General features: G+C 45.1%; 1 protein-coding gene across 4 annotated transcripts; it reads right to left on the bottom strand.

Moving 5' to 3' along the window:
• Window positions 1-507: 507 nt before the first annotated feature.
• On the bottom strand, window positions 508-26224 carry SMARCAL1 (SNF2 related chromatin remodeling annealing helicase 1). Of its 4 annotated transcripts, none has more exons than XM_073545350.1 (17): window positions 26099-26224; window positions 20633-21438; window positions 19667-19717; window positions 19095-19349; window positions 16859-16909; window positions 11800-11983; window positions 10933-11083; window positions 10552-10710; window positions 10406-10471; window positions 9948-10088; window positions 9657-9875; window positions 7749-7819; window positions 6886-6988; window positions 6083-6265; window positions 3425-3525; window positions 3185-3281; window positions 508-769 (listed from the first exon to the last, which is right to left on the bottom strand). In XM_073545350.1, exons 1-17 carry the CDS (start codon window positions 26137-26139, stop codon window positions 602-604), a joined length of 2847 nt encoding a protein of 948 aa, XP_073401451.1. In that variant the 5' UTR covers window positions 26140-26224; the 3' UTR covers window positions 508-601. The 4 variants fall into 4 exon arrangements, with proteins under 4 accessions (XP_073401451.1, XP_073401453.1, XP_073401452.1 ...); XM_073545352.1 differs by lacking the exon at window positions 26099-26224 and adding an exon at window positions 23709-23863; XM_073545351.1 differs by lacking the exon at window positions 26099-26224 and adding an exon at window positions 21687-21707.
• Between the last annotated feature and the right edge of the window lie 424 nt (window positions 26225-26648).

Below are 26648 nucleotides of genomic sequence, written 5' to 3'. Positions count from 1 at the left end.
ATGTAATGTATGTACACAGTGGCTGCACCAGCAGAATAGTGAGTGCAGCTCTGGAGTATAATACAGGATGTAACTCAGGATCAGTAATGTAATGTGTGTACTCAGTGACTGCACCAGCAGAATAGTGAGTGCAGCTCTGGAGTATAATACAGGATGTAACACAGGATCAGTAATGTAATGTATGTACACAGTGACTGCATCAGCTGAATAGTGAGTGCAGCTCTGGAGTATAATACAGGATGTAACTCAGGATCAGTAATGTAATGTATGTACACAGTGACTGCACCAGCAGAATAGTGAGTGCAGCTCTGGAGTATAATACAGGATGTAACTCAGGATCAGTAATGTAATGTATGTACACAGTGACTGCACCAGCAGAATAGTGAGTGCAGCTCTGGAGTATAATACAGGATGTAACTCAGGATCAGTAATGTAATGTATGTACACAGCCAGTGCTCTGTTTGAGACAGCAGCCAATTAGTGATCTGTGAATGAGGGAACAGAAGATACATTATTATTATATTTATCTTTAATTAAGAAATGATATTAACAAAATTGACTAATATACAATCATACACTGCGCTGTGAACATTTTGAAGGGTCAAAAGTAATCCTCAATTTTTCTTTTCTTGCACATGCTTCCATCAGGGGGTTCTTGGTCAAACTCCTCGCAGGCCTCTAGGAGCAGAGCTTCATCTGCGTCATCTGCAGCCAGCTCCTGCGAGAACGACCTCTGGAACAGCTCATATATGCTCTTCTGTTTTGGGTCCTGTGGTAAATATCACACAAGATGAAGCTTAGTTTGTAGTGAATCACCAACCATATGTAAAACTAAGCACCCTAAAAAGAACCGGTATAAAAGTAACCACTCTTCCAAACAAATACAGTACCCAAAAAGAAGAGGAAGTAGAAGCGTCTGAATAAAAATATTCCAAAATGTTATTGAAAATCCATATTAATGATTAAAAAAACATGAAAAAGGATTATGTATTGGGAGAAAGTGATAACAAGTGCCACATCAAACCAAAGAGTACACTGTAACAGGGTAAATGGATGGTAATAAAAAAAGACACATGATACCAACTAAATGTCAAGCCGCCTGAAAAAGCCAACGCGAAACGTACATTGGGTTTATGACCTACACCACAACCAGGCTATAATCAGGAGCATCTGCTGAATGTACATTGTGATTTAAGGAATTGTTTGGTCCTTTTTTTGTATTGTGTTTATTTTGGATGCATTTATGTACAGATATTTTTGCTACAGTGGTCTCCACCTATTAACTTTATACATATAAATTTAAGACTGGGCAGGTTTCCCATTTTTTGCACCTGTGATCAGACCTCATGGCTTCATAGGAGTTTACCTATTTACTCTGTCGCCGCTTTAAGTTAACTGTTACTTGACCACCATCCATCTCCTTAACTCTTATAGGATCCTTATTGCGCTGGCACTTTAAATATCATAAATACTCTTGTATGTGGTTTGATTTGATCCTCCTACGTTGTATATACCCACAGAGGAGTGTACAGGTTTTTATTCACGTTGTCCAAACTTGACATTTAGTTATCATGTGTCTTTTTTGTTACCATCCATTTATCCTGCTGCAGTGGGCTCCCTGGCTCGATGTGGCACCTCTTATCACTTTCTCCCTATATATTATCCTCTTTGTTTTTCAATCCTTAATATGGCTTTTCAATGAAGTTCTGGTATGATTTACTCAGATGCTTTTACTTCCTTTTCTTTTTGGACATCATAAGTAAAAGTATCTAATCAGAGGAATTTGGATAGTCCGGCGCTGCGGCCGGTCTGGCACAGGAATGATTACAAGCACTGTTCTCCATATCGCCGACTCTGATGTTCTGTAATCACATGGCTTCATAGATGTCGGACTGCGTCAGCGTGATCAATCCTCCAGAAAACCTAATAATACAGGTCACTGATGGTGGGCAAATATGTGCCAGACGGGTGGCCTTTTGTGTAACTCTAAGCTGCATAAAAATGTTGTAAAGTTTGGCGATTAATTCAGCCTGGATATTTTATATCTTTTAGCATTTATTATTTTTATGTTTGTCACTGCGCTTCTGAGATGTTTTTGCAACAGATTCATCAATTGAGTTTTTAAAAGCTTGGAACATTTTTTTTTTTGCACGGTTGAAGTCCAGTCCTCCCATGGGGTGAATTCATGTAAGTCTGAAATGTTTTGTGCAAATTTTGCAACATGCAACTTTTCTTGCCCTAAAAAAGGTAAATGAGAAAAATAGAGAGCAGTTTGGATATTGCACAAAATTCATGAACTTGCATGCAGCATTTTTAAGAATTTTGGAGAGAAAAAAACACCAACAAATATCAAAAGACCAAAAATAAAAAGGAACTTAATAAAAACCCCGTAAATGATGAATCGGGCTCCTCATACTTTTCACTTGCAGATTTGGGAGTACCTTCCTCTATTTTTGACAATTTTGTTCTTTTGATAGAATTTCTCAGCTACTTTCCTTGGACGATGGTTCACACCCACATATTGGATTCTGCGGGTTGGTTTTTTTGTTTCTATCTATCACAGGGATAGGTCAAGTGAGAGATACATAGAATCGTAGAGTTGGCAGGGACCTCCTGGGTCATCTGGTCCAACCCCCTGCTCAAAGAAGGATTCGCGAAATCATCCCAGACAGATGTCTGTCCAGCCTCTGTTTGAAGACTTCTATTGAAGGAGAACTCACCACCTCTCGTGGCAGCCTGTTCCACTCATTGATCACTCTCACTGTCAAAAAGTTTTTTCTAATATCTAACCGGTGTCTCCTCCCATTCAGTTTCATCCCATTGCTTCTAGTCTTTCCTTGTGCAAATGAGAATAAAGTTGATCCTTCTACAATGTGACAGCCCTTTAGATATTTGTAGACAGCTATTAAGTCTCCTCTCAGTCTTCTCTTTTGCAAACTAAACATTCCCAAATCCTGCAACCTTTCCTCATAAGACAGGGTTTGCAGACCGGTCACCATTCTGGTCGCTCTTTTCTGAACTTGCTCCAGTTTGTTGATGTCTTTTTTAAAATGTGGCGCCCAAAACTGGACACAGTATACCATGAAATATAGATCTGAGATTAAGTGGGTAAATACTTGATAGATCACAGATAGATAGGACACAGTACTGTGATGTGCAGATGTCGTTGCCTTTCTTATCTTACCTTATAGAAATAGTCGGTAGATTCGGTCGTTTCTGAAAAATTGGCCTCTGACAGACCTGCCTGGCCCAGCACCTTGATCTTCTCCTGGATCATTGGCCTGTTAACAAGCAGAGAAATATAAAATATCCGTCAACACCAGCAGCGAATCCTGAATACCGACGTACAACAGAGACAATTAAGGGAAAAGACAATGTAGCTGTGAAAAACAATATACATGTGGTGAATTAGATTTCTTTTTACCACAAGTAGTCGTCCGCTGTTCCTTTGGCTACCAGGTAGTGGATATTGACAGAGCTCGTCTGACCTATTCTGTGCACACGATCTTCTGCTTGAATCAAAATCTGCAAAGAAATCATGAAAGAGGAGCCAACGAGAGTTATGTCATTTACCGAAAGCTGCAAAACAACAGGAGAGCTTACAGAGCGTTAATATACAAAGTGTAGGGGGATCATACAAAGAACTTATGGCACGTGCACAGGGAGGGAGCAAGTGAGGAAAGAGCGTATGGGAAGGGGGGAGGAAGAGAGTGAGTGCGCAGAGAGCATACGAGGAAGTAGGGAGCGAGCGCGCAGAGAGCATTACAAGGAGGGAGGGAGCCAGCGCGCAGAGAGCGTACGGGGAGGGAGCCAGCGCGCAGAGAGCACACGGGGAGGGAGCCAGCGCGCAGAGAGCACACGGGGAGGGAGCCAGCGCGCAGAGAGCACACGGGGAGGGAGCCAGCGCGCAGAGAGCACACGGGGAGGGAGCCAGCGCGCAGAGAGCACACGGGGAGGGAGCCAGCGCGCAGAGAGCACACGGGGAGGGAGCCAGCGCGCAGAGAGCGTACGGGGAGGGAGCCAGCGCGCAGAGAGCGTACGGGGAGGGAGCCAGCGCGCAGAGAGCGTACGGGGAGGGAGCCAGCGCGCAGAGAGCGTACGGGGAGGGAGCCAGCGCGCAGAGAGCGTACGGGGAGGGAGCCAGCGCGCAGAGAGCGTACGGGGAGGGAGCCAGCGCGCAGAGAGCGTACGGGGAGGGAGCCAGCGCGCAGAGAGCGTACGGGGAGGGAGCCAGCGCGCAGAGCGCGTACGGGGAGGGAGCCAGCGCGCAGAGCGCGTACGGGGAGGGAGCCAGCGCGCAGAGAGCGTACGGGGAGGGAGCCAGCGCGCAGAGAGCGTATGGGAAGGGAGCCAGCGCAGAGAGCGTACGGGGAAGGAACCAGCGCGCAGAGCGCGTACGGGGAGGGAGCCAGCGCGCAGAGCGCGTACGAGGAGGGAGCCAGCGCGCAGAGCGCGTACGGGGAGGGAGCCAGCGCGCCGAGAGTGTACGGGGAAGGAGCGCGCGCGCCGAGAGCGTACGGGGAGGGAGCGAGCGCGTCGAGAGCGTACAGGGAGGAAGCAAGCTTGCAGAGAGCGTACGGGGAGGGAGCGAGAGAGAGCGTAAGGAGAGGGAGGGAGCGAGCGCGCAGAGAGCGAGTGCGCACAGAGTGTACGTGGAGGGAACGAGCATGCATACCAAGAGGCAGCATACAGGGAGGGAGTGCGCAGAGAGAAATAATCATACGTGCAAGCCACTACTCCATTCACCATCTATGGGCCTGTTGGGAAAGGCGTAGTTTGGAGCCCCATTATCTACAGATGCCTCATAACCAATGAACTTCATATCTATTCCAATGTGGCAATTCAGGATCTTGTTTTTGGGATTGTTGGGACCCAGTGATTAGACCCCATCATGTATTCTTAGAATAGCTGATAACCTTTTGGTGTCATTAAAGGGTTAATGATCCAGCAATGGGAGAACATTGGTTGACAACCAATACAGCTGCCGTTCCAGCTTTCAGCGGCGCAGCTACTTCACTTTCCTAGACTCTGAATGGTCAGTTATTTAGTATTGGGGCATGTGTCCCTGTATAACAAGCCATTCAGGAGTCAAAGAAAGCTGGGTAACAGCCCCAAAAAGAGCTGTAAGTGCAGCCACACTGCTCTTCACCCAACTTTCATCTAGACAAATATGTGTCTAAGGCTGGTTTCACACTTGCGTTTTTTTGTGCTGTGTTTTTGCGCGAAAAACGCATGCATTTTTTTCCCTATACTTAACATGGGTGCGCATAGACATGCGTTTGTACGCGTTTGTATGCGCATGCCTTTTTTTGTAGTGTGCGCCCGGGCGCACAAAATGCATCCTGTTGCATTTTTTGTGGTTCCGACCTGTCTCAAAAAAACGCATGCGCACACAATGCACACAAAACTTACACCCAAAAACACATTATAGTCTATGGGAGCGCTGACGTGCGCATGGTAATACGCACGTCAGCGCAAAAAAAGCATGCGTTTTTGTTTTTTTTTAAAAAAACCATGTGCAAAAACACAAAAAAAGGATAAACACGCATGATGCGTTTTTTGCGTGCGTTTGCACTGCACACGCATAGCAAAAAAACGCAAGTGTGAAAGTAGCCTAACTTGTGATTTTTGTATTTTATGTTTTTCTCTCCCTATGTATATTCTTCGCACCCTCTCCCATGAACTTTGTGGGGTTTAAGGTGACTATCTTGGAAATACAAAATACTTGGAACTCAGGTTCCTAGGAGAACATCCTGCCCCCGCACACTTCAGTCAGGGGAAGGGAGGTGAAGAGCAGACGAGGGGAGCAATTCGGAGCTACATGAGGCTGATTGCATCTGCGTCACAGCGAGTGCAGCGGCCACATTTCCTGGAAGTCACTAGGCTTACAAAGCTTTGCAGATTCATTTAGTGCTGATTTACTGGACCTACACTTCTGTTTACAGCACGAATACGGCACTGGCTTTAGAGACATCCCGGAGACCCAAAATAAAGTAGCTGAAATCATGTTTCTGTGGCATAGAAACACATTTGGTGTAGACAAGTGAGATTTTCCTACTTCCCTCAGGAGGAGAGTACTCACCCCCGGGTTCCAGAACAGCTCAGCAAATACCACCAAGTCTGCGGAGGACAGCGTCAGCCCCATGTTGGCGGCTGTGATGGACAACACAGCGACACAAGATTTCTCCGAAAACTGGAATCGTTGGCAAAGTGATTGGCGGTCAGCTGAGGAGGTAGATCCATCAATGCGGATAAATCCTACGTCCTATAAGAAATGTGCAGCCATGGTTAGTAAAAAATCTAAGAGTCAGACGCCAGGATCAGAGCGGTTAAAGGGTTAATCCACAGTTTTTAGAATAATTAATTGATAATACAGTGGGAAACCGATGTAACAAGACCCAACTACAGGCACCACGCGGCATAACCGACTGCAGCTGCAGGCACTAAGCAAGAGGCATAACCGACTGCAGCTGCAGGCACTAAGCAAGAGGCATAACCGACTGCAGCTGTAGGCACCAGCCAAGAGGCATAACCGACTGCAGGCACCAACCACGCGGCATAACCGACTGCAGCTGCAGGCACCAACCAAGAGGCATAACCAACTGCAGGAACGACCCGATTTTCCCCCAGCTGCAGGTATCACACGACTTACTACAGAAAAATACATCTTTAAAGGCTAAGTCAAATCTGGTTACTGAGGATGCACTTTCTAACAACCAATCTTCTCAATATAGTTGTCAGATGCCAAGTCCCAGACAATTAGTCTGCCTGTCCTGAGTTTTTTGCTAACAGAATTGAGGGCAATGACAGGTCAGACACAGAACCAAGCACCAATTAATCACATTCATGTAACAGCAGGTGAAGATGGAGAATCTCACGGGTCACCTTCTTCCCCAGCTCTTCGCAAACATGGTCCAGAACCAGCTTGTGATGGGCGAACACCAGGAACTTCTCCCGACCGCTCTCCAGCAGATCCAGGATGTATTCTCTGCAAATGTCCAATATGTACAAAGACGATTATCGTCCATATATACAACAGAGCCGAATAGACGTCTCCAGACTGCACTGCACACGATACATCTAATTAATATCAACTCCCTGAAATATTTATCATAATTATAATAGTTCTCTACATCATAAGTGTTACAATAGGCTTACAGCACAAAACTTTCATTACAAGTTACATATAGGAATAATCTACAGGATTCTCTCTATTATATATACACACACAATACATTACTGATCCTAAGTTAGATCCTGTATTATACCCCAGAGCTGCACTCACTATTCTGCTGGTGCAGTCACTGTGTACATACATTACATTACTGATCCTGAGTTACATCCTGTATTATTCTCCAGAGCTGCACTCACTATTCTGCTGGTGCAGTCGCTGTGTGCATACATTACATTACTGATCCAAAGTTACATTCTGTATTATACCCCAGAGCTGCACTCACTATTCTGCTGGTACAGTCGCTGTGTACATACATTACATTACTGATCATGAGTTACATCCTGTATTATACCCCAGAGCTGCACTCACTATTCTGCTGGTGCAGTCACTGTGTACATACATTACATTACTGATCCTGAGTTACATCCTGTATTATACTCCAGAGCTGCACTCACTATTCTGCTTGTGCAGTCACTGTGTTCATACATTACACCAGGCCCTGAGCATCGGATATAGTGGGTCTAGTTCTCTTCTTTTCGGCATTAGACACATCATCCCCTGAAGCGTCACTCACATAACACAGCGGATTTTGGCTTCTGCCGTCCTGTTGTAGAAGAGTAACAGCGCTTCTTTCTCTTGCACTTTCTGTATTAACAGGGAACATATTGGAGCAATGTTACTACTGCTCGGCTGCACAGACTGCGGTACATGTATCTATATAGAATATTTCTCTTGCGGTATATTTACACTGGCATGTAAAAGTTTGGGCACCTCTTGAAATAATTCCTGTTATTGTGAACAGTTAAGCAAGTTGAAATGATCTCTAAAAGGCCTGAATCTAAAGATGGCACGCCCTTTCTATTTTAGGCAAAACATATATAAATGGTAAACTTTTTACATTTTAAAAAAATTACAAAAAGGAAAATGGGCCGATGCAAAAGTTTGTGTACCCTTGGGGATTTGTGTTCTCAGATAACTTAGACCAAGGTTTCAGTCCTTAATTATTATTTTAGGGTTATGGCTTGTTCACCATCATCATTAGGATAGACGAGGAGATGCAAATTTCCCAGCTTTATAAAAACCCAGCCTCCTCTAACCTTGTGCCAAAAAACAGCAGCCAAGGGTTCTTTCTAAGCGGATGCTGAGCACCATGACAATGAAAATGGTGGAGGCCCACAAAGCAGGAGAAGGCTATAAGAAGAGAGAAAAGTGTTTTCAAGTTGCCCTTTCCTCAGTTTGAAATGTAATTAAGAAATAGCAGTTACCAGGAACAGTAGAGGTCAAGATAAGGTCTGGAAGACCAACAAAATTTCAGTGACAGCTGCTTCTAGAATTGCCAGAGAGGCAAATCAGAATTCCCCGCTTGACTGCAAAAGACCTACAGAAAGATTTAGCAGACTCTGGAGTTGTGGTACATTGTTCTACTATGCAGAGACACCTGCACAAATATGGCCTTCTTGGAATAGTCATCAGAAGAAAACCTCTCCTGCATCCTCACTATAAACTCCAGAGTTAGAAGTGTGAAAAAAGAACATCTAAACAAGCCTGATGCATTTTAGAGACAAGTCCTGTGGACCAATGAGGTTAAAATAGATCTCTGTGGCCACATTAATAAAAGGTATGTAAGGAGAAAAAGGGCACAGAATTTCGGGAAAAGAACATCACCCCTACCATTAAGCATGGGGGTGGATCAATCATGCTTTGGGGCTGTGTTGCAGCCAATGGCACAGGTAGAGGGAAGAATGGATTCAATGGAACTTCAACAAATTCTCAATCCAAACATAACACCATCTGTAAAAAAGCCGAAGGTGAAAAGAGGAAGAGGATGGCTTCTATAAATGGAGAATGATCCCAAACACCCGTCACAATCCTCCACAATAGACGACCTCAAAAGGCGCAAGCTGAAGGTTTTACAATGGCCCTCACGGTCCCCTGATCTAATCATCACTGATAATCTGTGGCTAGACCTCAAAATAACAGAGGAAGCAAGACGCCCCAGGAATCTCACAGAACTGGAGGAATTCTACAAGGAAGAATGGAGGAAAATCCCTCAAACAAGAATTGAAAGACTCTTGTCTGGCTAAAAAAAGTATTTACAAGCTGTGACACTTGCAAAAGCGGGTACTATTAAATACTAACTATGCAGGGTGCACAAACTTTTGCATTGTCCCATTTTCCTTTTTGTAATTTTTAAACTGTAAAAGATGAAAATATATATTTTGCCTAAAATACAAAGGAAATGTGTAATCTGTAAGTTTAAGCTTTTTAAAGATCATTTCATCTTCAACTTGCTTCACAGTAACAGTAATTTTGATCAGACGTGCCCAAACTTTTACATGCCACTGTATCTCTATAGAATGTCTCCTGGGGTGTGCGTGTCTCGGATCTGACTACACAGGACCTGCCGTAGTCTGTTACTATGGAGACTACTTGTTATAATGTTTCCCACATTATGTATCTGGCTGGATGTTTGGGGACTCACGCTCTTGAAGCCTTGCGCCATTTCCTTAGCAGCCGCAACTAACGCTGCTTTTGTCTTGGCGTTGATGCCTTCGGGAGCGACGACCACCATTTTGCGCTGTTTGGCGGGCAGCTGGGACAGGACGTCGGACTTCAGCCGTCTAATCATTATGGATTCCTCTAGCAGTAATTTCAGCTCGGTCATATTAGAGGATCCAGAGTAATCCCATCCCCAGGGCATCTAGGTAGGAGAAGTGGATGACATTATCCGATCACAGATATCGGCTCCGTTATAGTGGCACATGACACGCACCTGTTTTGCGTCACAGTATCGGACTCCAAAGTCGTGGAAACGTGGGAAGAAGCTGGGTCTCACGGCAGCGATCTGGGTGTACAGCTCTGCTGGCCTAGACATGGCCGGGGTGCCGGACAGCAGGATGACTCTCTTTGCACTCTGTGACACATAAGAAGCTTTTATCTATTAGTGCTCTAACATTTGTGCCGCTCAAGATCGAAGAAAGTGGAGTGAGGCACCCTAATTCTGGAACAACGTTTTCACCAGCCACAAGTAAACAACAAAGCTCCTATTGACTGCCAGCGAGCAGAGCTCTTGAATATGTTAAGAAATGTAATGAAAGCTGCAAAACTTCACGCTGCCTGAACTCTGTGTCACATCCTTATAACACAGAACTTCAGGCAGTTTACCTGTACATCACAGGTACAACGACACACATGCCACACCATGGACGCTATAGTCAAGGCCTTGTGTACCTTTAACAAGGGCATAGCAGACTTGCATCTGGCTGTCTTCACGTTCTTCAGAAAGTGAGATTCGTCCTTGAAACAATAAATTAAGAACCAATGACCAACGGGCAGATATTTTGTGAAAAGGGTCCGAGGCAAGTACAGACACTTACTATAATAATGACTCGGAAATTGGAGGTAATTGTCCGGTCCATCTTCCCGAGGAGGTCGAAGCTGACAATGTTGATGAGGCTGGCGGACTGGCTGTCGCGACCGGTGACTATGACATTGATGCTGTCTGACCTGACGGACGGCAGCCATCTATGGAAAGCCTAAATGAGGATGAGGGGGTGAATCACCAAGACTGTACGACAGATCAGAGGCACCTGCTAATTAAGGTTCATGGCCATGATGGGAGATATAGCTGGGAGAAAGAGTAGGAATCGTCCGCCTTCACAGACCGGACAGACGGCTCACATATCATCTACTGAACGGACACCACAAACCACACCTGTAGTTACATGCATGCACCTTAATGCCAGGAGACTCCTCACCTCAGCCCAGGTAAACCTGACGGACGATGGCGCCACCACAAGCAGCGGCCACTCCTTTTTGTAATAGGCGGCGATGCAGATAGCCTGGATCGTCTTCCCCAGACCCATGTCATCAGCAAGGAGCAGACGACCTTCCCGTGAGATGGCAAAACTGAAAATAAGTGAGAGGAGTTAGGAAACCAGCAGCAGACGTGCGCAGAGCGCCGACCAGAGATACTGCAAATCATCAACAGCACAAGAACTGCGCTAAAAGTGCAGATTTCATTGCAGAAACACTGCGGATATGCAACGCAAAGGTTAAAATCTGCAGCATTCATTGGCCCGTTGCATATTAAAAATCCAGTTTTCTGGGTATGTGTATGACATTTCCTAGTTCTCATCCAATTTGCCGCAGTGATTTATTCCTCATATATTAAGCAACCTTCTCATGGAAACCTGCCCTTGGGATTAAGTGAGAGGATCCTCTTACTGTACCAGATCTCTACTGTCAGATTGTCCTCTCCTAAGCTGATCGCGACTGCAGAGTTGGGGAGATCCGACACTGAAGTGACTTCAGACTGGTGGTACTTACTGCAGGGGCAGCGCGATAAGCAGCAGAGATTATCCACTGGAGACCAGGGGTCCATCTACTGGGAGATCTCACAAATTAGGACTCTGCTAATCAATTACATTGCATATGTGCCTCTCAATTTCCTGGCACATTTACGCCTTGCCTCAAATGGTGGGCTCCAGAAGAAGCAGACTCTCGCCTCTGCTTCATGTGTAATAACGACCATCACTCAGTGCTGCCTACCACCGGGGCAATCTGCGGGCCACAATCCATGCACTGGTACCACCAGCAGCACTGGGGTCATGTCTTTCACTTACTTCACCCCCTCCCTCTGGAACGGCATCAGGCTGCTCTCCAGCTTGGAGTCCACTGAGGACAGGTCCACTTCCGGGGTCTCGGGGCGACTTACACACGTTTTATCGAACTGAGAGGCAAATGCTTGTACCACGGGTCTGGGGAGAGGCTCTACCTCTGCTTGCTGTATTCTTAGTAAGGCCTCCACTGCAAGGAAACACAGAACAGACATCAACACTTAGGATCGAGCAACAGGGACTGTAATCTGAAGGGGTTCATCTGCTGAATGTAGATCTAGAAATCTCTGAGATAGTCGCCTGCATCGTGTAAGCTGCTAGTAACTGCACAATACAGAGCAGCACTGATGAGCGGTGCTCCAGAACTTAGACACTGCAGACCATGGTCACTGTACACTGTGTATATCTGACCGCTGCAAAATGCTGATGAGTGGGACCCCTCGACAAGGTGTGAGCTCAAAGTAATAAAAGGTAACTTCCCCAGAAGGCCACAAGGAGGCGCTACAGCATACAAGTGTCACATCCCCATCACTGGCTGTCTGGGGGGAGGGGGGGGGGGTTATAGCTCACAAGGGGTTAAACGCAGCAGGAATGCAGCATGGCGGACAGGTCTCAGTGGATTAGTGATGGCCGACATCTTCCAGCCTGTTGCAGAATTGCTATTTTTGTTTCTCTCCATTTTACTGCTCCAGAAGCAAGGATCAGTACACATGGGGTTAACTAAAATGGCGGCATTTTATTCGGGGGAGATGATAATTGCGAGACAAATGGCTGTAATTTGTTGCTCTCTGTTGTCAGCCACTACAAGCTGGTTAAAGGAGGACTGTAGGACAGGTGGATGCAATCACCTATCCGATTAGCGGCCGTTTGTATGGTAACAAGATGTGACCGATATCACTCATCTTATAACGCTCCTGCACTATTATAAGCGTCAAACATTTGGTGTCAAGGAGACAGCAGGACAACATGACGTTCATTGTGCCCCCTCCTCACATATAACAGGACGTTCCTTGTGCCCACTCGTCACATAACTGAACGTTCCTTGTGCCCCCTCCTCACAAATAACGGAATGCTCCTGTGCCACCTCCTCACATATAACAGGACGTTCCTTATGCCCACTCCTCACATATAACCGGACGTTCCTTGTGCCCCCTCCTCTAACATATAACAACTATTTATTCTCACTGCAGGCAGCTAATTAGCTAATTGGACACTGGTCACACTGTGACATTCAATGTTACCCTGACATGAAGTGTTATATGAGCAGCGGCATGAGGACGGCAGATCTCAGGGTGATCCCAAAACAGACCCCCCCATACCCAAAGCTGACAGCGTTGACATGTGCCGCCAAACAGAGGACGGTGGATTGCATGGTGACCCCAGCACAGACCCCCAGAGCTGAAAGACCGCAGCATTGACATGTGCTGTCATACAAGCAGAGGACGACGTATCGCAGGGTGACCCCACAACAGTTCCTCACACTGGACAGCTCTTCATAGACGATTATTCATAAATTATTTGGCGAATATAATAAGAGCGGTGTCATAAGCAGCCACATTTTACGGGTGAGGCAGGGGAATTCTAGCTGCAGTTAAATGCCGATTAAAACGGCAGGTCCACCATGATTAACAGATCTATATAAAATGATAGGGTTTGTGTCAGATCACTGTGGGGTCCCACCGGTCCATAGAACAGGGCTCTGGGGTCCCACAATGGACAGAATCACTCATGCACATGACCGCCCCATTCACTGTCTATTGTATCGGTGGGTATAGCCTCCGTATGGAGGACTGAATTAAAAAAAACAAGGGGCCCTAGCAAATGTCATCACGGAAGTGACGGGGAATCAGTACGGTGAGTGCACAACTTACAAACCCAAGGGGTTAGAACAGTTAATAATTTAAGAAAGAATAGAGGTAGAGAGAGATACATAAAGTGCATGTATACTAATGCCAGAAGTCTCGCCAACAAAATGGAGGAACTGGAGTTAATGTTGTTGGAGCATAATTCTGCCATGGTGGGGATATCTGAGACATGGCCGGACGAGAGCCATGACTGGGCTGTTAATTTACAGGGCTATAGTCTGTTCAGAAATGACCGTACATATAAGCGAGGGGGAGGCGTGTGTTTATATGTAAAATCATCCTTAAAACCCATCCTTCGTGATAATATATATGAATCTAATGAGAATGTAGAGTCCCTGTGGGTAGAGATAAGGGGAGGGGGGAAAAATAATAAATTACTGATAGGGGTTTGTTATAAATCTCCAAAAATAATGGAAGCTACAGAGAATATCCTGATAAAGCAAATAGATGAAGCAGCGACTCAAGGAGAAGTCATTATTATGGGGGACTTCAACTACCCTGAAATACATTGGGGAACCGAAACCTGCAGTTCCAGCAAAGGTGATAGGTGTCTGACAACTATGAGAGACAATTACCTTTCACAACTGGTTCAGGACCCAACAAGAGGGGGGCACTGCTAGACCTAATATTAACCTACAGGACAGACCGCAGATCAAATGTAAGGGTTGAGGGTCACTTGGGTAATAGTGATCACAAATTAATAAGTTTTCATGTATCCTTTAATAAGATGTGTAATAGAGGGGTTACAAGGACACTAAACTTCAGGAAGGCAAATTTCCAACGGATGAGAGATGATCTTGGTGCAATTAACTGGGACGATATCCTGAGACATAAAAATACACAAAGAAAATGGGAGACGTTTATTATCCTCCTGAATAGGACCTGTGCACAATATATACCGTATGGGAATAAACATGCGAGAAATAGGAGGAAACCACTATGGCTAAATAGAGCTGTAAGGGGCGCAATAAGGGACAAAAAGAAAGCATTTAGAGAAATAAAGCAAGTAGGTAGTGATGAGGCATTAACTAAATACAGAAGATTAAATAAATTCTCTAAAAAGCAAATCAAAATAGCAAAGATTGAGACAGAGAGACTCATTGCCAGAGAAAGTAAAAATAATCCCCAAATATTCTTTAAGTACATAAATAGTAAGAAGCTAAAAAATGATAGTGTTGGCCCCCTTAAAAATAGTCTGGGTGAAATGGTGGAGGAGGATGAGGAAAAAGCCAATATGCTAAATGACTTTTTTTCAACAGTATTTACACAAGAAAATCCCATGACAGATAACATGATCAGGGATAAAAATTCTCCATTAAATGTCACCTGCTTAACCCAGCAGGAAGTACGGCGGCATCTACAAATCACTAAAATTGACAAATCCCCGGGCCCGGATGGGATACACCCCCGAGTACTGCAGGAACTAAGCACAGTCATAGATAGACCACTATTTTTAATCTTTAAAGATTCCATAATAACAGGGTCTGTGCCACAGGACTGGCGTATAGCAAATGTGGTGCCAATATTCAAAAAGGGGACAAAAACTGAACTTGGAAATTATAGGCCAGTAAGTTTAACCTCAACTGTGGGTAAAATCCTGGAGGGTTTTCTAAGAGATACTATACTGGAGTATCTGGAGAAGAATAACCTTATGACCCAATATCAACATGGGTTTACAAGAGACCGTTCCTGTCAGACTAATCTGATAAGCTTTTATGAAGAGGTAAGTTCCGGACTGGACCAAGGGAATGCAGTGGACGTGGTGTACATGGACTTTTCAAAAGCTTTTGATACGGTGCCACACAAAAGGTTGATACATAAAATGAGAACAATGGGGATAGGGGAAAATATGTGTAGGTGGGTTAAGAGCTGGCTCAGGGATAGGAAACAAAGGGTGGTTATTAATGGAGCACACTCGGACTGGGTCACGGTTAGCAGTGGGGTACCACAGGGGTCAGTTTTGGGCCCGCTTCTTTTTAACATATTTATTAATGACCTTGTAGGGGGCATAGAGAGTAGAATTTCAATATTTGCAGATGACACTAAACTCTGCAGGGTAATCAATACAGAGGAGGACAATTTTATATTACAGGAGGATTTATGTAAACTAGAAGCTTGGGCAGATAAATGGCAAATGAGCTTTAATGGGGATAAATGTAAGGTCATGCACTTGGGTAGAACGAACAAGTTGTATAATTATGTGCTTAATTATAAAACACTGGGCAAAACAGTCACTGAAAAAGACCTGGGTGTATGGGTGGACGACAAACTCACATTTAGTGGCCAGAGTCAAGCAGCTGCTGCAAAGGCAAATAAAATAATGGGATGCATTAAAAGAGGCATAGATGCTCATGAGGAGAACATAATTTTACCTCTATATAAGTCACTAGTGCGACCACACTTAGAATACTGTGTACAGTTCTGGTCTCCGGTGTATAAGAAAGACATAGCTGAACTGGAGCGGGTGCAGAGAAGAGCGGCCAAGGTTATTAGGGAACTAGGGGGTCTGCAATACCAAGACAGGTTATTACACTTGGGGTTATTTAGTTTGGAGAATCGAAGGCTTAGGGATGATCTTATTACAATGTATAAATATATGAGGGGACAATACCAAGACCTTTCTAATGATCTTTTTACTCTTAGACCTGTGACGGGGACAAGGGGGCATCCTCTACGTCTGGAGGAAAGAAGGTTTAAGCATACTCACAGACGCGGATTCTTTACTGTAAGAGCAGTGAGACTATGGAACTCTCTGCCATATGATGTTGTAATGAGTGATTCACTACTAAAATTTAAGAAGGGACTGGATGCCTTTCTTGAAAAGTATAATATTACAGGGTATATACACTAGTCTCCTTAATATTGCGTTGATCCAGGGAGCTAGTCTCATTGCCGTATGTGGAGTCGGGAAGGAATTTTTTTCCCCAATGTGAAGCTTACTGTTGCCACATGGGTTTTTTTTGCCTTCCTCTGGATCAACATGTTAGGGCAGGTTAGGATAGGATATGGGTTGAACTAGATGGACTTAAAGTCTCCCTTCAACCTTAATAACTATGTTACTAAGTAAAACCTGCACCAAATTTAGTATGGATTTACTGCTGTGGATTTCCCTGCAGAATCTTAGATTTGCTGTGTAAATTTCTGCAGATCCGATCTGTGCAGTCGTGGCCTGATTGTGGATCTGATGAGGAGAAGCTTACTCAGTTTCTGGTAATCCTCCAAGAGAAAGCTCCATTTTCTGGTTTTCGTGTCTATAATGAAATAAAAAATTTAGAGATAAACAAAAGCAATAAAAGAAACAAAAACGGAGACAAAGTATCAAACCCAAAGTATATAACAAGCTGAAAGCAGCACAGAGGAGCCGACGCTGAAATCCCCTGTACACAGGACACAACTTCTCAAAGATCCATGTTCAGTCATAAGTGACGGCACCGAATATTTTTTTACTTCATTAATAAAGAACTTTCTATAAAGTCTTTCATGAAAATGACCATTTGGTTGGTGCAGAATTTCGGTAACTCCTGTACATAGCGGGCTGTCCTGTTGCTTTTGTCTGACGATATCGCGGGGCTGATATTATCAGGACGACGTTTCTCAGAGGAACACTGGCTTGAACACACAAATTTGGGGGGTGGGATGGTCATATAATTTGTATGGTGCCTCCTGGCTACTCTGCTTTGACTGGTGATGTTGGGGAAAGAGAGGATTGGACTGTTGGATTTCAACATGGCTGATCCTTATGTTCTGAAGCGAGACAGGCTGGCACCCGAAATCTGAAAGTGATTTATGCCTCTCGCCCTGAGAGGACGTGCACTCGTGGATGAAGCGAGCGTGCACTTGTATGAAGGGTGGGTGAGATGGACAGCTGCCAGTTTTCATCTAACTTGTCAGAGACGTCCGCCACATTTAATCATCATACAAAGAAATGTTCTCCGGCTTTATACACACTATGCTTCAAATCCTCACCATTTTCAATATCTGCTTGCTATCAGCAAATATTCTTCCTTACACCTAGAGGATAAAAATCTGCCCTGGTCAGGTAGGGGAGGATTCAGACATGGCAAGTTTTTATATTTTTCTGTAATACTAAGAGATAAAGTCTTGGAATTTCCCGCTGCCTGACAGGTCTCTTATAGAAATGGCTCCAGAAGAGGACGCGGCTGAAATGTAAAGTGCGGCTTCGTCTCTCATCTCAGGTCAGGTCTCAGCCGCTTGCTGCTTTCTCAGGAGTTTTCCTTTACTTGCTGCACACATGGACTTTCACAGCCTCATCCGTTATTCCTCAGACCTGACAACACTTATAAATGGACAAAACAAGATTCCCCCAAGCTGCTTATGTCTGTGAGAATGAATGGGGCTGGCTGGGTCTGATCACTCTCGACACAGTTCTGTATGAGGAGCAATCGAGTGCAGTCAATAAAGAGGTGTCCAATACTTACATATTAAGTGTTCATCCGTATTATAGGGCATCAATATCAGATCGGCGGGGGTTCGACACCCTGCACCCCCACCGATCAGCTGATCGCAGCATACAGAGCCAGACCAGCACAGATCCTACACCATGTAGTGGCCGATCTCGGTACTGCGGTGATATGGATCCGTGCCAGCTCTGTATATCCAGCCAGCTGCGATCAGCAGATTGGTGGGGGGTGCCTAGTGTTGAACCCCCACAAACCTGATAATAATGACTAATCATGAGGATGTATATCCAAGTCCTGGACAACTCCTTTAACTACATAGACTCCATTCTTTCCAAGCATTCAATTCTTTTTAGTTAGAAAAGAGAGACAACAACCAATATGTCCTCCAATGTAGCTGACGCCAGAGTGATTACCCTACGTCCTGAGCAGCAAGACTGCAAGAACCAATGTGTCCGTCATTAGCACTCCCATATGGACTGACCCAAACTATTATACAACACATCTGCTTTCTTTAGCAATATTGGAAGTCGGGAAGTTTCAGGAGTCTGGAAAAGTTTGGATGACATCCCGCATGTTAGCGGTGCCAGTAGTCATAGTCATTGTGGCCCAGAGATATCAGATTCTGGCAACCATTACAGCTCCACTGAGGCGGATATCCAGATTTATCAATCTCCAGATACTTGTAAGCCTGGTAACTTTGCAGAATAAGGCAGGTTTATTAGTGAGGAATCTAAGAAAGTCAGGTAATTATTGCTGTGGTAGCCGGATGCTACTGGGACCCAGCAATGACCGATCACATTGCAGGACCTATAGGGGTGATGGCAGTCCCAGCTCCACTTCCGATTAGCTGGCCTGGTGTGACGTCACATACAGGAGAAGAGCCATCAGGTAAGGGTCTGTTCCCAGAGCTCCCGTCCAGTAGCCACAGACTACTGACACAGATGATGGACCGAGACTTGCAAGTCAATTTGCACCAACTCCACTGATCAATAACTAGACACAATCTGCTTCTTACCGTAATTCCGAGAGTTCATCTGCTTGAATAGACCGATAACCTCCATGTGATACCCAATGTCCACCTCAAAGCGAGAACGAGACACTAGCAAGCACTTGCCCTTTAAGATGGCATTAGGTCTCTGCCAGTTGCTGGACATGGCTAGAAGAGCGCTGGCGCCCCCGCTGGCACTGGACAGAAGTGCGGGTATATCGATGTCCTCCATTCCTTCCAGGGGCTTTAGGGTGACGTTCTGCAGCTTCTGGACCTCGCTCACTGCAGACAGACAAGAGGGTTGTTAGATATATACTTCAATCATATTTTTATAGCTGTTCCATGCAGACTACATCATTTCCCACTTTATTGCATTGTGAGAGATACGGCAAGTGGAATGTTTTCAGCAGATGCTGCAATGTAGTGCGTCCCACAACGTACATGCCGCAGGACCAGCCAGGCCACAAGGTGACAAGCAGCCGGAGAGCGGAAAGCCACCAGGACACAATTCAATGCAGCTTTGGATGTGACCAGAGTGTAAGATAGGATAGAAATACTCAGGTTTTACATACAGGATGAGGCGTCGCTCCTCTACTCACTCAGACTTGGGTAATCCTCCATGCCGAAATTCCACATTTTAGTTGCAGGATCTAAAAAGGAAGAATAAAATCGATAATAAAACATAAGTAGAAATATGTGATGATTGGAAAAGACTACAAATAGCCTGAAATGGCTGACAAAAGAGAACAATAGATCCTACACATCAGCATGGTACACAGAAATGAAGGATTAATAGCTCAGTAGACCTGCAGACGGAGCCGGGGGTTACACTACTGATGTGGGGAGAAACAATGTACATCAGCAGAGAAATGATAAATGTTGGATTTTACTCCACATCTCAATATGAGGATTTTATTTTTGCAGGATGAGCCACATTTTAGGTAGAAATACATTCAAAATGTCAGAGATTCCCAGTGACACAATCTGAGGGAGTCCCCACCTACGGAGCTGGCCTTAAATGCATAGATCAGCATTGATTGCAGCATTCTATGAGTTAAGCATAAGAGATCTTTAACCGATCTCCTCCATCAGAGCGGGATGGCAGCCTCGCTCCTTGCACGGTCACGTAGCTGCAACACAAGAATGATCATACAGCACTGCACCCTGCGTCATTTGGGGGTCCCAATAAGACAAATCCTCCCCGTGTGCCCCATTAGTGCAAACAACTCGTCAGTCGAGGGGCTCATTCTGGCAGACCGACATATAAACCAAGGTTTCAGAACGCTGACACACTCAAACACACAGATTATTTCTACAAATGCCTAATATACTTTGCTTCAAATCCATATCCATTTCAAAATCCCTGATTGCTGTCAGTGAATATGAACATTTTTGTTTAAATCCAGAATTATCAGATATTCCTTATTCTTAGACATCAGTAGTAAAGTCTGATACATTCACTAGTGCCAGTAATAAGCACCAGATTATCGGATATTCTGAGTTTCTGGACTAGTTGACACCGGATTAAAGAAATGAATGAATAGTGAACCATGTGATGCGCTCACCGTAATTTTTGCTGGGAATCCCTTTGAAGAGGGCGATGAGCTGTACATTGTATCCGACCTCTACCCGGAACCTCTCGTCGGTGTGTTTGACGCACCGACCTTTTATGCTGATCGCACCTTTTTTGGCAGGTATTGCCTCAGAGCTGTTGGCACTGGCCGTAGTCTCCTTCCCTTCTGTCCGTGGGGCAGGTACCATAGTCTTAGCAGAGTTTGCAGATGCCCCCAACCCATAGAATTTAGAAGCAGTACTGATACTCTTTATCAGTTCAGTCTCAGCTCTCCCAGGACTAGAATGCACATCGTGCGTCCTGTGCGAGTAATCGGGAGAATTGTGAGAGTCTTTAAGAAAGTTTTTGGCCACATCTGGTTGAAATGTTCGTCCGGCACTAACATGAGTGGTTGCTATATAATCCACCTTTGCTTGAGCTGTTGCTGCATTTTCCAGGGCTGTGGAGGTAATTTGTGCACTTGGCAGAGTCTTGATAGTGTCTGATGCATTTGCACTGCAGTTTCCAGTATTTGGAGGGACATATTTAACACTATTGCCTTTCCAGTCTTCATTTTTGGTCACCGCTGTGCTGAAAGCCAGTTGTGCATTTTGCAGGTGTTTGCTACCGGTTGGCTGAGATTTGGTATTGGAAATGGGGGGAGCGTTTGGACTAATTGCGTTTTTCTGGCAGGCTAGTCTCTCCGCTCTCCTGGTCAAAGCCTTCTGCCTGTTCTCCTCAATTCGTCTCTTCTGCTCCTCGGTCAGACAGACGGACATCGTCTTGGATTTGACCTGGGTCTGAATTAACTGCTGTAACCTGTGAAAATGCGAAATAGTCACACAGTGTGCTTAGAAAATGGCATGGCAGCTAATTTGAGGCAATGAATACCCGCTCAAGAGTCTGTATATTTTGGCAACTATTTGTTATTGTTTGCGTTTTACAAAAAAAATACAAAATAAAATAAGCAACTTGTCAAACTGTTTTGATTTAAGAAATCTACAATTTTGTCTACACAGCTTCAATGCAGATTTATGCATCTTCACAGTTGCAGACTACTAACCTACCGTGTGCATGCTGATCCTTCAGTCATGTTGAGGTATACCGTGCTAGGAGTGGAAGGAGCCGTGGCTGCATGGGCAGAACTATGTGCCTCCTCTTGGCATTCTGCAGTCACGTGCCTTTACTTATCCCAGCCATGTCGTGTGTACAAGTGGCAGTAATCTTGCTCCTGTCCTGGTCAGCAGGAAGGAGCTCAATTAGGACAGGAGCACAATACCTGCCGATCACATTTGATCTGGTAGGTATTACAACGTGTGATGTCACCACCCAGTGCGGAGTTGAACGGATCATTAAAGTCGTTGTCCGGCCTTAGGTTACAAGTCTGCAGTTACTTTATGTGACCACAGACTTGTGAATCCTCACATCACGGCCTCTGAGGATTCTCCAATGGCGGCAAATAAATAATTTGCATATACGCAGTCACATGCCGACTAGAAGAGTGTGCTGAGCAATGCTGGACAGAGTCTAGTCAGATTATGGCCGGAGTATGGATATCGGGTACTTGTGGTCACATGATCGTCATTCCTAGCACTGGGACTGGAGAATCTTCACAGAGCGCAGTGCACGCAATGTAAGGATTCACAAGAATTCACTACAGACTTGTAGCCGTAGGTGGGACAGACCCTTTAACGCCTTTGAGAAGTGTAACAAATGAAGATCCTGGATGCAGTCACCTGCGACTAAGGGCTCATACTCACTTGCGAGACGAGAACCGTGCGAGTCACTCGCAAGTGTGTATGAGCCCTAACAGCAGCAATCAGAGTCAGCTCCTATCATGGCTGTTTAACCACTGTCAAGTCACGGTTTTCACTATATACTGTATTACTGAAGATTGCAGTATACAGCACAATTATTCCAATGTTCATAGGTTCAAATTTTCTAGGAAGAATAAAAAATAAAGCATAACCTAAAAAAAATAGTTGAAAAACAAATTAAAAAATAAAAGTCAACATCTTTTTCCAAGCTTAAAAAAAATAAATATACAAAATAAGATAATTGATATCGCTGTGTCCAGAAAAGTCTAGTCTATAGAAATCTGACAATTATTGGAAACGCTGTAAAGAAAATAAAGTATAAATAAAAATGCAGCATCCAAAGACAAAAAAAAGTGATCAAATTGTGTTATGTAGCCCAATGTGGTTCCACCAGAAAGTTTATAAAAAAAAACGAGAACAATCTATGAAGGTTTGGAGTCGCTGCATTCGTGCTGCCAGCTCATTGGTATCGGATAATGAACGCCGTACAGACAAAACCCAAAAAACTATATTTTATTATTTTTTACCACACTTGGATTTTTTTTCACTACATTATACTGTAAAATGAAAAGCAATGTCCACAGCTTTATCTCATCCCACAGAAATCAATCGCTCACATGGTCTGGGGATGGAAAATAAGAAGTTCTGGCTCTGGGATGAAGGAAAAACTAAAAGATGTGACTGTGCGGCGCTGTGAGGTGGCCACAGGCTGCCGGGGTCGGAGGGAAACGCCACCATGTCGCAGGGAAGTGTCGCGTCATGTGACATCATCCATAGGTAAGAAACAGCGAAAGGAGCCACAAAGAGATCAGACGCATCCTGCGCCTCTGCCGGGAGCTCAGCCACCGTCACACGAGAACCACTCATGACACCACTACTCCCAGCACTACCATTCCCAATACTGCCACCAGTATTATCACTCCCAGTACTACCACAGCCCAGCACTACCATTCCCAGGACTACCACCAGCACTATCACTACTACTCCCAGTACTACCATTCCCAATACTGCCACCAGTACCACCACTCCCACTACTACTGCTGACACCAGAACTACCACTCCCAGGACTACCACCAGCACTATCACTCCAACTCCCAGCACTACCATTCCCACTACTACTGCTGACACCAGTACTACCACTCTTACTCCAAGTATTACCACTACCACACTCCCAATATTAAAACTCCCAGTACTACCACCACCAGCAATACCACTCTCAGCACTACTACCCCCAGCATGCCCACAGCCCGGGGAGTGGCCGCTGTCACTTACCCGCCTCAATCCCCATAACAGATCCAGCGGCGCCGCCAAACAGCACCTGACGTCATCACCCTGCGACCGCAGCGAAGGAGAGGCGCACAGCAGACGTCACCGAGCGCCATGGTAACTGCTGGCGGCAGCTCCGGAGGAAAGAACGTGGCTGCGGCGTCCAGAGACATTATCCGTCATACACCAGTGTCACGTGCTGTAGGGCAGGGTTCCCCAACTCCAGTCCTCAAGGCCCACCAACAGATCATGTTTTCAGGATTTCCTTAGTGTTGCTGAGGTGATAATTGCATCACCTGTACAATACAAAGGGAATCCTGAAAACATGATCTGTTGGTGGGCCTTGAGGACTGGAGTTGGGGAACCCTGCTGTAGGGTATCACACGGCATTAGATACTCGAGTACTGCAAACTGTATCACACAGGATAGGATTAGATACACAGCTCAGCAGTCAGTATCACACAGGATAGGATTAGATACACGGCTCAGCAGTCAGTATCGCACAGGATAGGATTAGATACACGGATCAGCAGTCAGTATCACACAGGTTAGGATTAGATACACGGATCAGCAGTCAGTATCACGCAGGATAGGATTAGATACACGGCTCAGCAGTCAGTATCACACAGGATAGGATTAGATACACGGCTCAGCAGTCAGTATCACACAGGATAGGATTAGATACACGGCTCAGCAGTCAGTATCACACAGGATAGGATTAGATACACGGCTCAGCAGTCAGTATCACACAGGATAGGATTAGATACACGGCTCAGCAGTCAGTATCACACAGGATAGGATTAGATACACGGATCAGCAGTCAGTATCGCACAGGATAGGATTAGATACACGGCTTAGCAGTCGGTATCGCACAGGATAGGATTAGATACACGGCTTAGCAGTCGGTATCACACAGGATAGGATTAGATACACGGCTCAGCAGTCAGTATCGCACAGGATAGGATTAGATACACGGCTCAGCAGTCAGTATCGCACAGGATAGGATTAGATACACGGCTCAGCAGACAGTATCACACAGGAGAGGATTAGATACACAGCTCAGCAGACAGTATCACACAGGGTAGGACTAGATACACGGCTCAGCACTCAGTATCACAGGATAGGATTAGATACACGGATCAGCAGTCAGAATCACACAGGATAGGATTAGATACACGGCTCAGCAGTCAGAATCACACAGGATAGGATTAGATACACGGCTCAGCAGTCATTATCACACAGGACAGGATTAGATACACGGCTCAGCAGTCAGTATCACACAGGATAGGATTAGATACACGGCTCAGCAGTCAGTATCGCACAGGAGAGGATTAGATACAGGGCTCAGCAGACAGTATCACACCATAGGATTAGATACACGGCTCAGCAGTCAGTATCACACAGGACAGGATTAGATACACGGCTCAGCAGTCAGTATCACACAGGATAGGATTAGATACACGACTCAGCAGTTAGTATCACACAGGACAGGATTAGATACACAGCTTAGTAGTCAGTATCACACAGGATAGGATTGGATACACGACTCAGCAGACAGTATCACACAGGAGAGGATTAGATACACAGCTCAGGACTAAAATACACGGCTCAGCAGTCAGTATCACACAGGAAAGGATTAGATACACGGCTCAGCAGTCAGTATCACACAGGAAAGGATTAGATACACGGCTCAGCAGTCAGTATCACACAGGAGAGGATTAGATACACTGCTCAGCAGTCAGTATCACACAGGAGAGGATTAGATACACAGCTCAGGACTAAAATACACGGCTCAGCAGTCAGTATCACACAGGAAAGGATTAGATACACGGCTCAGCAGTCAGTATCACACAGGAAAGGATTAGATACACGGCTCAGCAGTCAGTATCACACAGGAAAGGATTAGATACACGGCTCAGCAGTCAGTATCACACAGGAAAGGATTAGATACACAGCTCAGCAGTCAGTATCACACAGGATAGGATTAGGTACACGGCTCAGACGGCATCACACATGGTAGGATTAGATCCATCTGAATGCCTCCATAGGCCCGGGCCACACATAAATGCTCTGTAATTCACCGCTCCGCGGGTTAAGACAAGATCCCTGAACTTCCTCCGATCCTGGCGGATCATCTGAGCAATGTGCTGAAATCACTGATCTAATCCGTGGAGGCAGCAGCGAGCGACCCCCAGGAGTTGAAGGATCTGCTGCTAACATCTCAGCGCTCCCAGATACTACAGGGCTCCGAGGTCTTGTGGAGTCCAGGATGGGTCACACTGGTACAAGGAGACAAGGTAACTATATCTAACATAGAACATAATCAGATTTTCTCCCTGTTGTTGCAAGGTTCTTTGTGAATACCGCTGCAAAATTATTCAGATTATTAGGGTTACCTTAACTGGGATGTCCGGGACTGAGGTAAGGATTTGGTCATGAATTTCAAATGCCCAGTCTAGGCCTGTCTAACTTAGTACCCCTGGGTGAAGCTAAGGGCGAAACGCGCCTCTCTGAGGTGGAGGTCGGTGTTCACACCTCCTTTATGTTATAAGCCGGTCATTTAATTCCCACATGCTTTGTATCATTGATTGTTTCCTATGTGGAGTTTTTCCTCTATTTTTGCTACTAATTTACTGGATTTATCAAGCTAAATGCCCCAAAATGTTGATACAATGTGAACCACTGTGATAAATCTGGCACATCTGAACTCTATTCGTCTATACCTGCACTGCTTAACATTGGACCATATTGCTAAATTTGCCCCAATATTTTCTAATAATCAGCAGCATTGTGCCGCCAACTGTGGTGACGAGACGCCCCTATATACACACGTAGCTGTCTCTGAGCGCCACCTAGTGGACATTCAGCAGTTTAGAACTTCTTTAGTAAAATTGTACAGCTTAGAAAGCACAACCGGGGACGTTTAGCTATGTGTTTGCGCTAGAA

This window comes from Dendrobates tinctorius, unplaced genomic scaffold, assembly GCF_039654945.1.
Source record: "Dendrobates tinctorius isolate UK_male_01 unplaced genomic scaffold, ASM3965494v1 ptg000143l, whole genome shotgun sequence".
NCBI lineage: Eukaryota > Metazoa > Chordata > Amphibia > Anura > Dendrobatidae > Dendrobates > Dendrobates tinctorius.
This window is presented reverse-complemented; position numbering and strand designations above follow the sequence as displayed.

What these genes read in the sequence shown, in the direction of transcription:
- SMARCAL1 (XM_073545350.1), bottom strand. Translation starts at nt 26,139, where the DNA reads ATGACCAAATCCTTACCTCAGTCCCGGACATCCCAGTTAAG. An exon ending in TTCCAGAGGGAGGGGGTGAA is followed by an intron (nt 11,084 to 11,799) that starts GTAAGTGAAAGA and finishes ACTTATTTTCAG; the next exon opens with TTTTGCCATCTCACGGGAAG. An exon ending in AGCTGTTCTGGAACCCGGGG is followed by an intron (nt 3,526 to 6,082) that starts GTGAGTACTCTC and finishes ATTTCTTTGCAG; the next exon opens with ATTTTGATTCAAGCAGAAGA.